General features: G+C 40.0%; 1 protein-coding gene across 4 annotated transcripts in view; it reads right to left on the minus strand.

Moving 5' to 3' along the window:
* The window catches only part of JPH1 (junctophilin 1), an 83912-nt gene that overhangs the window by 7768 nt on the left and 63064 nt on the right, over positions 1 to 13080 (minus strand). For all 4 annotated transcript variants that reach the window (XM_074577290.1, XM_074577293.1, XM_074577291.1 and 1 more), the window contains exon 4: positions 2825 to 3486. In XM_074577290.1, the coding sequence (XP_074433391.1) occupies positions 2825 to 3486 (662 nt within the window). The remainder of the gene's footprint in view (positions 1 to 2824; positions 3487 to 13080) is intronic.

The following is a 13080-nucleotide window of genomic DNA, read 5'->3' on the forward strand; positions in this document are numbered from 1 at the left end:
GACAAATTTATAGACACATATATAAGACATCTTTGGAAAAAACGTATACATCTACATATATATCTTCAAATGCTGTTATATTAAATATGAGTTCCTAAACTCTACCTGCCTTCCTTATCAAAATGCTGACAATAAGAATAGTGCAATTAGTGTGTTCCAAATGAAGCAGAGGGACAGTTCCCAGATGACCTGTAATATCAATAAACAAACAGCAGCTAATGTACAATATCTCATCACTCTTCCACCTTTCCTGATCACAGGCTATAGGTTCATGGTTCTTATCCTGATGATTCTAGAAGGTCAAAAAACTGCTGTTTAGGTGCCCTACTTGGTTTCTTAAGGTGAAGGCTCCCTCAGCTCCAAACCATAAATTGGTTTGGATGGAACGTAGGAAAAACAAGGACTATTTCTAGCCACTTATCTTCACCAGAGGCGAACAAAAAATTCCAATTCAGACTAAAATTCTGTGCATGCTCATTCAACATTTACAAGCCTGACAGCTTTGTTTTACCCTACATAGGAGTCGTATCTGTGAGATTTGAAAGGTTAAAGGCTAATATCAGCTGTAATACAGATTTGCAGATTACAAAACCACTGTGAACATCTACTTTGATCCGCACAAAACAGAATATAAGCTTCCTGCTGAACTAGAGGATATCATCTTGGCAAAATGCTCATTATCGAACTATTCAGTGACGGCTCTGAAAACTCAGCATCTGAAAACTGATGTTACATTTAATTAATCTCATTAAAAGCAACTTAAAACAAGACTTTTATCTAAATCTGTCTAGCTGCTGGATTTTCTCATATATTTGCCTGTTGGCCTGGGAAACCATTTCATAAAGTGTACTTACAGAAAGGTATTTAATGTGTCAGATTTCTTTGCCTTGAATATTTCATTGTAAGATATATTTTAATCATTCTTGCAGCTCTTTGTGGCGCTTTCCCTTAAGGTTTTTTTCATTTTAAATCCCTGATTTATGGACACTGTATTTTATTCCAGAAGTGGTTGCACCAGTGCCAAAACCAGATAAAACAGACTCCCATGTACTCTTGCTTAATCTTTCCTGTTGATAAATCTAAGGATTATATTAACGTCCCTGAACAACAGCAGCAGAGAGGGAGCTCAGGCTCAGTTGCCTCTCTTGCTCCTGATCCACCAGCTTTTTCCAGTTCCGATCCTGCACAGACGGGCTCTATTAACTATCTTTCAATATATATGATCTTACATTTTGCTGTGCTGCATATGGATAATTATACTTGCATCTTTCTTATCAGGTGATTTGGATCCGTTTGCATTGGTGACCTGTTGTCTTCATTATTTATCAGTTTTCTGGTTTCTATGTCTTCTGTAAACTTTATGAGTAACACTTTTATGTCCTCTTCCGTGTCATTAATAGGAATGTTAATAAAATAGAGCATCAGAATTAATCCAAGAATAACCTCACCAGAATAATTGCTGATGTTTTTCAATTACTTTTTGGGAACCATCACTCAGTTTAAAAAAAATTATTTTAATGTGACGTTTAGCCTTTGCATTACTCTGGCTTCCCTGTCAGAATAAATAACCGTGTAAAAGCAAATCAAATGACCTTCTTGACTGAGGATATGATGCCTCTGTCAAACCTGAAGATGTCAAGCTTGTCTGACAAGATCTTTTACAATGCAAGTTGGTTGGAAATTCTCACACCTCTTTATTTTTAAATTCTTTATTAATGAAGTCTAGTGCCAATTATTCAACTGTTTTGCCCGACGTCAGTGCTAGGCTATCTGGATTTCATTAAATGGGGCATTCTGTTTATCCCATATAAATAATGACACTTTTTCTACTGGAGTAGCAAAAATGATTCAGAGAAACAACGCTTATTAAAAAAGAAACAGTATCACAATGATCTAGGCCTCTTAATTCGCTAGAGGTTATCTTTAGGATATACAACTAACATTTTCCTGAGTTTCTCTTGGCCCAGAAATAATTTTAGCATCATCAGAGGTTCTGAATTCAATAACCTGGCTTTTATCTTCTAACATGGAGTAGAAATGCCATTAGTCATCTTTCCTCTGCTGCATAACTATTTATACCTCTATTATTTCTAAATAATAATGAGATTCAGATTCACAGTGATCCGAATGTACAGTTTTAAATTCCTTCTCCATTTCCTGATGAAAAAGAAAGTCAAATTTTTCACGTCCCTGTAAAATGCAAACATTGTTAGAAGTATGCATTTTAAAACAGTTTGTATTTTGATGAAAAGTTGCCTGTTTTCAGAGCCTACAATCAACACTGAGAAGAAAATGAAAATGGGACATCGTATGGGCTGGGCCATAACCACAGGCCAGCATCCTGCCTCCAACAGTAGTCAAAAGTAGACCTTTAGGGAAGAGAGTGAGTGTAACTGCTCAATTATCCACTGAAGTACAATAAACGCTGTTTCTTTTTTTTTGGGGGGTGGGGGGGAAGATATATATACACATATATCTGCAAGTATGTACCCACACCCACACAAAATGCACAGATAGATATACACATACACACACTCATACACACAGTAACACACTTTTGTATTTATGTATGAAATAGGGATTCACGTTTCAAATTTCTGTCAGTATCTGGTTATCAGCTATCCCTCCCCAGTTTTCAAAAAGGATACCATAAAGGACTGGAATGTTTGCTCCTCACCCCACTCTGGTGCAGTGGGTTCCAGCTAGCAGACTGTATCCAGATGAAGATTTGACAGAAGTGAGCTTTGCCTGTCTTTAGGTTGCAAAGCTCAGCACTAGGAGCCAAAAGGGCAGCGAAAGTGAAAAGGTTTCTTGCAGTACTCACCGAGCTGTTTTCTACTTCTTTTTCCACTGCTGAATGTGACTCGTTATTAGCTGGGTTCTTTGGTGCAGCAAATTCTGGTTTCTTAATTTTTGTGTCAGGTTTGTTTTCTTTGGCATCTGGCTTACCCCCAGATCTAGCAGGACTTGGCTTCTGTGAGGGTGGTATCCGTGCAAGTGCTGACGGTGATGGGTTGACATATTCATCTTCTTCCCTGAGCTCCTGTGGAAGCACTGCTGGATTCATTTTTACATAATAGCCATGGTAGTGATCATGCAGCTCCCCATTCTCTGTGCTGACGGGATTGTGATGGGCTGAAAACTTTGACTGGTGTTTCACAGCTACCTCCTCCTTCATTGGTGCTTTTGAATATAAAGGCTTGTTAATTGTGGGTGTTATACTCCCAGTGGCCAAGAGCTTTTTTTCTTGACTGAGTCTTGCCCCAGAAGTGGAGCTTTGCCTTTTGAGTTGTTTTGAAGGAGAGGGCTCAGAAGAAAGAGGAGGACTATGCCTTGGACTTGCTTCTGGGCTTCGAGGGGGTGTAGTACCTTTTCGATAAAAGTGAGGTGACTCTTTTGGGGTAGGTGGTTTTTCCTGAACTTTTTCTTCAGATTTTTCTTTCACCTCCATTCCTTCTTGAAATTTTTGTTTGATATAATCAGGACCTGAAAAATAGTGTAATATCAATATTATGAATAAAATAAAAGTAAAACTTCACAGTAAAGCTATTGCATTGGGATGGATTGCCTTGCTAAAATGCTGGCAGGGGTGGGTGTTATAAAAAATTCACTGATATCTGTAGTGATTTACTCTAAATCGCTCAGTAGTTGAAGTTACTGTACGTTTTGCTAATTGTTAGGACTACTTACTAATTTGGTTCAGTCACTTCATGTCTTTAGCTTTGCAAACGGTCAATCACAGGACATAAATTGTCTCTGCGTGAAGCGTAAGAGACGGAAGACTGACTTACCTTACCTATCTATCATTCTTCTTCTGAGACCCATGTTTTGAGTATGTTCTGCTTAATTATCCTAATCTGTTTAACTTCTACCCTCGCGATCATAGTATCTGTTTGACATGGAAGTAATTAACCATCAGAATGAAACACCTCTTCTGCCCTTATAACCTACAGGAAATAGGGTTTGAATCACATTTTTTTCCCTTTGTGTGCATGTTAGCTTGCCTTATATACATATATATGCACCTTGAACTCTCTCAAACTGTCTTTGTTTTCCTAATCTGATCACTTCATATGAAGACTCAGGTTAACCACTCTAGTAGGTAACACAATTCTGCTTAGAAGCTAGGAAGACCAATTTTCTCACATTCAGTAGGGAAATACTTACAGAGCAGCCAGTATGAAGAATATCCTCCCCCCAAATCCTAAACACCCATGAGCACATTTGCCACTAGGACTCACTTATCAAGGAGCATTTCTGTGCAGGTGTTTACATAAAGACAAGCTGGCTGAGATGCTTTGCTCCAGGTGTTGCTTGCCTGTTTTAACAGTTCAATGCTAAGACTTGAACAAACGCTCTGTTGAAGAAACAAAATTGCTGTAAATCTGTCTGTATTGTGGGCAGTGTTTTCTATTTTTCTTCCTAGAGGCCACATCCCCGATTCCAGGTTCAGGCCCCGTAAGAAGTCAGAAGCTGGGGAGCTCTGTGAACAAAGAACTGCATTGATCTTTTTGTATGTTCAATAACGGCTTCTGCCAAATACATTGCAACTGCTTCTCCGCTTCTCCCTTTGCTAGCACCACTACTTTCCTTTTATTTTTTATCTTCTGTAAGTGAGGCTCATCTGTGTTTTATGTCACAGAGAAAGTCTGTGCCCGGAGAAGAATGTCTGCACACATTTTTCTGCTTTTGAGTTTAAAGGAGGCTCTAGCTGTGTTAGGCAGATACAGTGTTTTTACAGATGCCAGAAGCATATGCATCACTACACAGCGCTAAGATGAGAGGAAGGAAGAGCAGCATGAAGTTTTTGGAAGTTACTGAGTCATCTGGTAAGTAAGCATTGCTGAGAAGAATTACTCGGCATGCAATGTCTTGTGAGCAGGAAAATCACAACGTTTTTGGCGTCTCTGAAAACCAGGCGTGGAAGCAGGGAGCTGTTGAGAAAGAAGGCTGGACGTAGACAAGCCAGGATTTGTTCTCAAATGACGTTTGAGGAGGAAGATTTGAGGAGTTAAGCCTGCACAGAGGTAGAGGACCAGAGGCTTGGGTCTTACAGCTTTTTATAATCTTCCTGGTAAAAGGGAAAGGCAGCACAATCCAAATTAAAAGTTGCCATATGTGAAGTTACAGTTACAACCACCATTCACAAAAATCCTCCATCATGTACGGAATTTCCTTCCATCTTTGCTGAGATGCATAAGGTAATGCTGAGGGTTTTTAACACACATGAACTTGCGCTTTTTTCTATTTTCACATGGGATATAATTAGGGGTGTAAAGAGAAAAGGATAGCTAAAAGAGCTCTGCCTAACCTTTAAGCTCAAGCCAAGGAGCTGTGAAATTGCAATGATTATTTATTATGGGCACATCCGCATTCACATTAGCTTGCTCCTTATGACTGCCGTGGTGAAAGCATCCCAACTGGAATCTCTTCAGCCTTAAAATGCTGCTCAAATGGCACCTGATCTGTTCCTCATCTATTCAGGAAATCCACATCCCGTGAGAGCTCTCCACTGGCTGGTATACGGAAAGATATGACTTTTACTAATATCTGACAGCACTTAATGGACTGAAGACACTTTCACAAGGAACACATCTGGGCCTCACAAATGTCACCCCTCTCCACTGTTTCCTGCAATCAACTAAAGGCCTCCCAAGGCTGGCCAGAGGGACTCTGTCTCCTCCTGAGACTTCCAAACTGTGTTGGAATTTCTGAAACAAGAAGGGAGCCAGGTCTCGGCTGCCCATGTCTCCACAAAAGACTGTTAGAGTGAAAACCAAAAAACCTAAACCAAGACAAAAATATCATCTTAAGTGGAGCTTCCCAAAGTTAAGTGTCAACAGGCTAACAATGCCACATTTTTACTGGGTACTTGGCAATATTTGATGCTAAGTGACACTGAGCCCTACCAGAGAAAGCTGTAGAGATCTGCATCCAAGTAACATCTGAGGGTGTCTGACCAGATGTTCAGCAATTGCCTTAGCGTAACACAGCAGCCCTCCCTCCCACCCCCCAGTACATCCCATATGGCTATTAGAGATACATCCCTTGCCTCCAGTCTTGCCAGGCAGGTCTTTCCAACACTCAAATTCTTGGCTCTGTGCTGAAGTTAGCTTTGGAGACTGTCCAAGGACTTTCTTCACGTCTGTTCACTGTATTCAGTACAATCACATTATGCACCTGTCTGAACCACTGACTCCAAGCAGCGAGAACACAGTTCCCGCTCTCTTCTGAGGACTAAGAATACTCGTCAGGACTTACCTTGTCCCCTTCGTTAACTAACACTACAGACATGGGCAACAGATGTGTTATGCTTTTTCTTCAGCATAACACTCTACAGCATGAGTTTAAAGGAACCATGGCTAAGGGAGTCACTAAAATCTGATCCTACAAGATTTCTCAGCTGCCTGATCCTAATGAGGAAGAGAATAGGATTTGAGGGTGGGACAAAGGTAAAATGAGATTATCTGCCTGGGAAATAAACACAGAGTTCTGCTCTTTTAGTATGCAGTTCAAGCAACCAGTAGATATATTCTTAGACATGATATGTCTGAGTGCCTACGGAGAACCTGGTCTGGAAAGCAGCACCAAGAAACGTTTTCTAACCATGTCAAATAAACTTTCTTTGTGGGTGAACCCGTGTGTTTTCTTATGGTGGTGTGCTGGCCCTGCTACTGTCGGTTCAAAATTGAGGCACCTTTGCTGGCTGAAGGTCAGCCATGGGGAGGTTTTGGTTCACACAGCAGCTGGATGGCACCATTAAAGTGTGAGCTAGCCAGTATTTGGGGGGAATAGCCTCTGAAAGCCAAAGGACTGTGTGTATGTGTGTGATGTATGCACATAGAGCCTCATACTGTCTGCTTGAACGACATTTCATTGATGGCTGTGGGGTGAGGGGAGCTTTGGTTTGGTTGCAAACACACTCATAGTTGTTCTAAATCCAGAATTTCTTGTGGAGTTTCTTGTGTAATGTGTCCTTCCTCCTGGAAGGGCTCCAGTAAGTGATGTGACAGCATGGCCAGCCCTGTAAATGAGAAGAGAAGGGTGGCCTGGTTCTGCCACAGCATTTTTAGGGAGGTGACAGTCGCATGCTTTCCCCCGTGGCCTAGTGAGGTATACACATTGGCAGCATGGCGCTGTTTCAGGGTTGTGGCTCAAGCAGTGTCTGAAAATGTCATCTTGCAGGGCACTGTAAATGCAGCCAGTGTTTCCCAAGAAGGCTAAGAAGAGATCTTGTGCCTTATCAGCTCAAGATGAAAAATGAGGTTTGAGAGGGATTGCAGAATGTACCTAGGATAGTGAGGAAAAAGGCGTAGATATATGTTTATATATATGAGCTTCAGGTCATACTCCTGCCCATTCGATCCAGCCAGTTTCACAGATTTTGGCCTCTTTGCAAAAGAGGAAAGATGAGGATATGGGAAAAGGGTGGGACTGAATGAGGGTGGGACTCAGGAAGCGCTGAAGGCACCAGGACTCCTTGCAGTAGGGCTGGTGATCCTTCAAGGAGCAATTCTGAATTCCATAGTCAATACGTAACTGATGAACCTGCCATACATCTGATTTCCACAATTTAATGAGCTTTTGCCCCATTTTAGTATAATGATTTCTACATTTTCAAAATTAAGTTAATACTTTTTTTAACTGGCAAAAAGGATTTCTGTAGTGGCACATCAACCAAATAAAAAAATCTGATGTTTTGTGGCACGACTGCAGGACAATGAATTCTTAAGTAATACAGGAACACTCCTCTAGTTTTCTAATACTATAAAGTAACAGAGTAGTTAGTAATTTACATAATTAAAATATACCAGAACACTGAATTAAAAATAGTACTGTGAAAACTAAAATATACTATATTCTAACACATTTTAGTTCTGTATAGCAGTATTTTCTTTAAGAGTTGATCCACTGCGTTCTACTCCTTTGCAACTTTCCACGCACTCCTGTCCAACTGTGGACACGTTATAACATCTTATTTGGTCCACATGTAAAACGGAAGTATGAAGTGGGCGCTCAGGTTTAAAAGCTTTTCTCTGAACCAAAATTATTTAAGACAGGGAATTCTGTTGATATCAGCAAACAATTTCCACAGGAAAAATTTTCACGGTGCCAGGTGCATTCCGTCTTAGAGGGAATGTTGTGAGAAACTCCACGAGGATGAGAAGGAAAAAAAACTGGGAGAGTGGGTTTCTCTGGGCTAAGCCTGAGACACTCTGTAATACAGATGAGAGCCTCTCACCGTACTATGACAGGGGATGCCTAGTCCTGCAGCCCTGGACTCTACATGACTGAAGTAGGCTCCTGTAAGACCCTATAGGTAAGCACAGGCTACAGGACTCGATCAGCCTTGTCACCTCGGTGCCTCCGGTCCCTGTGGCGGATCAGTACTCCCAGTTGTAAACTGGTTGGCTGCTGCACAAGAGGTGAGGATCCTCCTTCCCCTTCTCCCCCTCCAATTTGTGAAGGCCTAGCCACAACCTTTAAATCAGTTAAAAGTTATTTGCATGTAATTAAGCTGTAATTATACCCTGTGCAAAAATGCTAATTTGGGAATTACCTGGCATTAACAATGAGACTATGCTTAATTAGGTCATCATAACTTGCAAAACCATAATTAAAACCTAGGCGTTGATGTGTTCTTTACTGTAGAGACTGATTTTGTTCTTCAGACGTGTCCTCTCTGTTTTTCAGAGGAAAATGAAAAACTTGGCAAAACCACCATCTTAATATATGGAAACAGAATATGGAGACAGCTTCTCCTTAAGAAAAAAACCCCAACTTATCAATAATTTTATGAACATCTTATAATTTCTTCATGACACTTCCTCCACTTTTTTGGCCCCACAGCCTTATGATTCTTACAATTAATGAAAAACAAGCATTTCATATTACAATTTTATGTCTTTGGAAAGCAAAAAAGGATTGCAATGCCCCTAATGCAGGCTCTAGAATATAATATTTACAGAAGATCCTATTTAAGTAATTATTAGGTAAGCACGTGCTTATTTCTGTCGTTTAAACTAGAGTACACAGTATGGGATGTAACATAACTATCTTTACTGCTACATAAAGAGTTAACAAATAATAGAAAGAGTAACGCAGGTAAAAAATGACATTATAATTTCATGATTACAAGAAAATTTATGTTGTACTTACAGATAAATTCCATCCATGAAGCAGATACTTCACTCCTTAATTTTGTTTGCACATATGCATTGTTAGCAGAAAGACTCTCAATCTTCGCTGCAAGGTTTACTGACTGACTGTGGGGTAATGCTGACAAGATCAAAGCTATTTGCTCAAGCAGGCCACTGCGGTCTATAAGCAAACCTGCCAAGATTAGAGGTCCCTTTTTACTAAACTCCTGAATGTTTCTACAAAAAAGACAGAATTCCTGCTCTGAAAAGTTAAGTACAATACAAAAGATAGCAAAAAGGTTATACCGATAGCCCATTTCACAGATGAGGGAGCTAAACCAAAGGGAAATCATGACCCAAAGCGCAGGCTTCATCTGAATAATCTCTCTGAATGGGGCGGTCAGCTGTCAATAAAGCACTGTCAGGCTCAAAGCTTTGCTAAATCTTTAGTAAAGTGATAGCCTAAAGTTGCACAGGAAGCCTTTGTCAAAACTAGGAATGGAGTGCAAGTTTTCTGAGTAATCCAAAGCCAACAGAGCACTTTGGCCTTAAGTTTGTCATCTTCCTTCAGAAATGCCATCTTCCTGGAGAAGCTGAGAACTGTCTACTGAATCAGAATTCAAAGATCGGGAGAAGGAAATAGTAAATGATGAGTAAGTTTCTTACTGTACATTAAATCTTAGTACTAATCCAGGGTATGATATCGTTGAAGCAAAAGCTGAAGTCTTTTGTATTTAAATGTGCTGTACTAAAAAAAGGAAAATACAGAGTTTTGTGTTGGTACTACAGGTTGCTATATACTGTTTGAGAAATAAGTCAGTGAAAACCACGCGGTTTGTTATCTTCTGATGTGATCAATGGTTTTCTAACGTATCACTGTTGGCAACAGTACCTATGCTCTCATAATAAGATTTATTTGCTACTCTGATGAACATTAATAAAACTTGGAAAGCCTGGCGACCCATTAGAGGATCAATTACTGTAGTATCCTTTTTTCCTGCGAGCATCCAAAATGCTCTAGCGTTAGGATTTGTCAGGATAGGACATGCATTTTATAATAATTCCTCAGCATTCAGGATGGTAACTGTAGGTGAAGGAAATAAAAATAATAATTTATCAGTCTGCTAAAAGAAGTGATTTGATGAGTCATTACAAAACTGCAAATAACTATGTTCAATAAATTTTAGGAAGACGGGGTTTTTTATTATTGCTTCATTGTGGAGATGTGTAGCGGAGGAAGAACTATAATTAATGTCATTAGTACTTCCTCTGTTTTATTCTTATTTTTCTGAAGCTTATAATGTTAACAGGAAAAAAAAAACAAACCAGCTTTTAACTGCACTGCTGCTGGCTGGAATTCAGCCTAAATGAATGGAAGGCTGTGCAATGTCATGTGTAAAATGTGTTGAAGAACTCAGCGGAGCAGAGATACGGTTATGGTTTTAGTAATGTTTGGCAGCCCTGGCTGCCACCTTGGCAGACTGAACTGGGACTGAATGGGGCTGGAAATTAAGGGGTGAGGATTACAGCCATGGAGAAATTGATGGATATAAGGTAAGGTGCTTAAAGAGGCATAGGGCTCTGAGCAATCATTTCTGCCTGACTTAGATATGGTAGTTTCAGCGGTTATCATCCCAGACGTCTGCAGTATCCATCTGAGGGATATAGTGACCCAGCAATAGGACGTGGAATGGTGCAGCTGCTTCATGGGTGGGTCCATGTGCAGCAAGGTACGTAAGATTTCTGGCCCCCAGACAGTAAATGGGCACCTGACTTGATTGCCAGGTTGGAGGTGAGATTTCCCTAAAAAGAAATGCCCTACTCGTAGTGATGCATATATATGTTATTTAATAATTCTTTAATTCAAAATGACATATGTAGGCCCTGTTGCCCTGTTTTGGCTGCATCTAAACTTGGTTATGCCAGCTGGAATAATAGCTCTCCTTAACTGTACTTGATAAAAAAATCACACATTTCCTAAAGTTTAAAAATAAAGCACACCAGAAAAGAGAAAGAAGAATTGAAATGGAAGGGATTGTTGACACTATCTGGTGAGATTTAAAAGAAACCCAAATCTGGATGCCTGCTTTAACTTTTAGCCCCTGATGGCAACTGCATTTTGGTGAGGTACAATCAACATTTTAAAAGCTTGTAAAGCAGCTTCCCTAGCAAGGGGCAAATCAAAAATCTTTCCTGGATCAATTTTTAACTTCCATGTGGCTGCCTTACAATACTGTCTTTTTGTTTTCTGGACTTACTACCATTGGCATGGCAGTACCATGGCTGCCTAGGAAAGCAAAATACAAGGTAAACAAGGAGAAGACTGCATGTTTTGCATAATCCAAAAATACTCTAAAATATGTTTACCCTTTGGGATGCTTTGTAATCTTTCCTTATTCTCTCTTACTCTAAAACCCTCATTTCCTCCTCATCCTCCCCTGGAAAATAGCTTCCCTTCGCTGAAATTTTCTCCAGCTTTGACTTCTAAGCCTTCTCAATCTGTTGTTATCATTGTTGCTTCCTTAAGCTCCTGGTAGCGTTTCTTCTCCTTCTGCACTGGAGGCAACACTGAAACTAGCATGTGCCAACAGTTACTCACTCACAAGATCCATGAACGTCATGGGGAATGATGCCTACGTGTATTTATTTTATGGAACTGTCGTGATTTGATCTGGCAGCCTGCTGTCCTTCAAACCATGTACTACCAACATGACCTAAAAATATAAGACAAAGATAGCACATAATGTGATATTCTACTGTTGCCACAACCTGAAAAGCTGTATCATCATTCAGCAATGTAAATGTTAGAATACAGAAATCTTCCACCTAGGACTAACATTAAAAAGGTAGCATCACTGAATACCAGCAGGTTTTAATGCAAACTTAAACGCAACCTTCCCTTCCTGGTTTTGACATCAATGAAAACTACGGGGCCTTCTCAAAACACACATCAAATGCTTCCTGTCATGGACTAGACAAAGATCAAGAGTGCTGAGTTATTTACTAGCTACACATACAGAGACATGCATACACTTTGGCCAAACCCAAGGCTAGTTCTTATGCCTCTGTGTTTACTCTGCTCTGATGTTTGCACAGCACAAGAAAGCTATCGGTGTGGCCGGTGAACTACTTTACTGCTAGTCTCTCTGCATTTCACACAGTTGTTTGTTGCAAAATATATGGCATTATGTTATCTCACAGCGCTGCAAGAAACTTCTTGAAAATATTAAAAGGCCGACTCAAGCACACGGGCTTGAGCTGCTAGCAACAGCAATGACAACAAGAAAAGAAATCCACTTGCACCAAACAATCCCAATCATATGACACATCACAAAGTTGCGAGTCTAGCAGTAGGACGACAAAACAGGGATGTTAGTGTAATTCCTATCTGTATGAAAACCAGACTGCCTCTTCTCTCCCTTCCTATCAGTTCCTCCAAATCTGAAATTAATCTGAGTCATCCTACCATTAACATACCTGAACAGAATACATAAACTGTATTTTTGTATTTTCCATTTTTTTGTATTCTCCAATAAATAAGTAAAAAAATCATTAAGGATAAAAGAACCCCTAAAAGTAAGATTTTCTTCCTCAGAAGGTTTCCAAATGCATCATTATAGAGCAGGCATATACACACCAAAAGATCTGAAGGCAGGAAAGAATAGACTAATGAATCTCAAAAACTACCTGTAGTCAGTACTGAGTAAGAAGAACGTATTTATTCTGACTGTAAATCCAATCTCTGCTCCATTTCTGTGACTGCCTTAGTAGGTGACTAAAGTAGCCGTGACATTTGCGAAAGAGGGCACAAACCTCGTAATTTTATGTGCATAGTAGATTACAGCATGTAGGCCCTTATACTTTTGGATTCATTACCATGACAAAAATGCAGCAGATTTATCCTACCTATGAATGCTGTGCTGCCCTCTCTAACACCTCA

The sequence above is a fragment of the Larus michahellis genome, chromosome 2, assembly GCF_964199755.1.
Source record: "Larus michahellis chromosome 2, bLarMic1.1, whole genome shotgun sequence".
NCBI lineage: Eukaryota > Metazoa > Chordata > Aves > Charadriiformes > Laridae > Larus > Larus michahellis.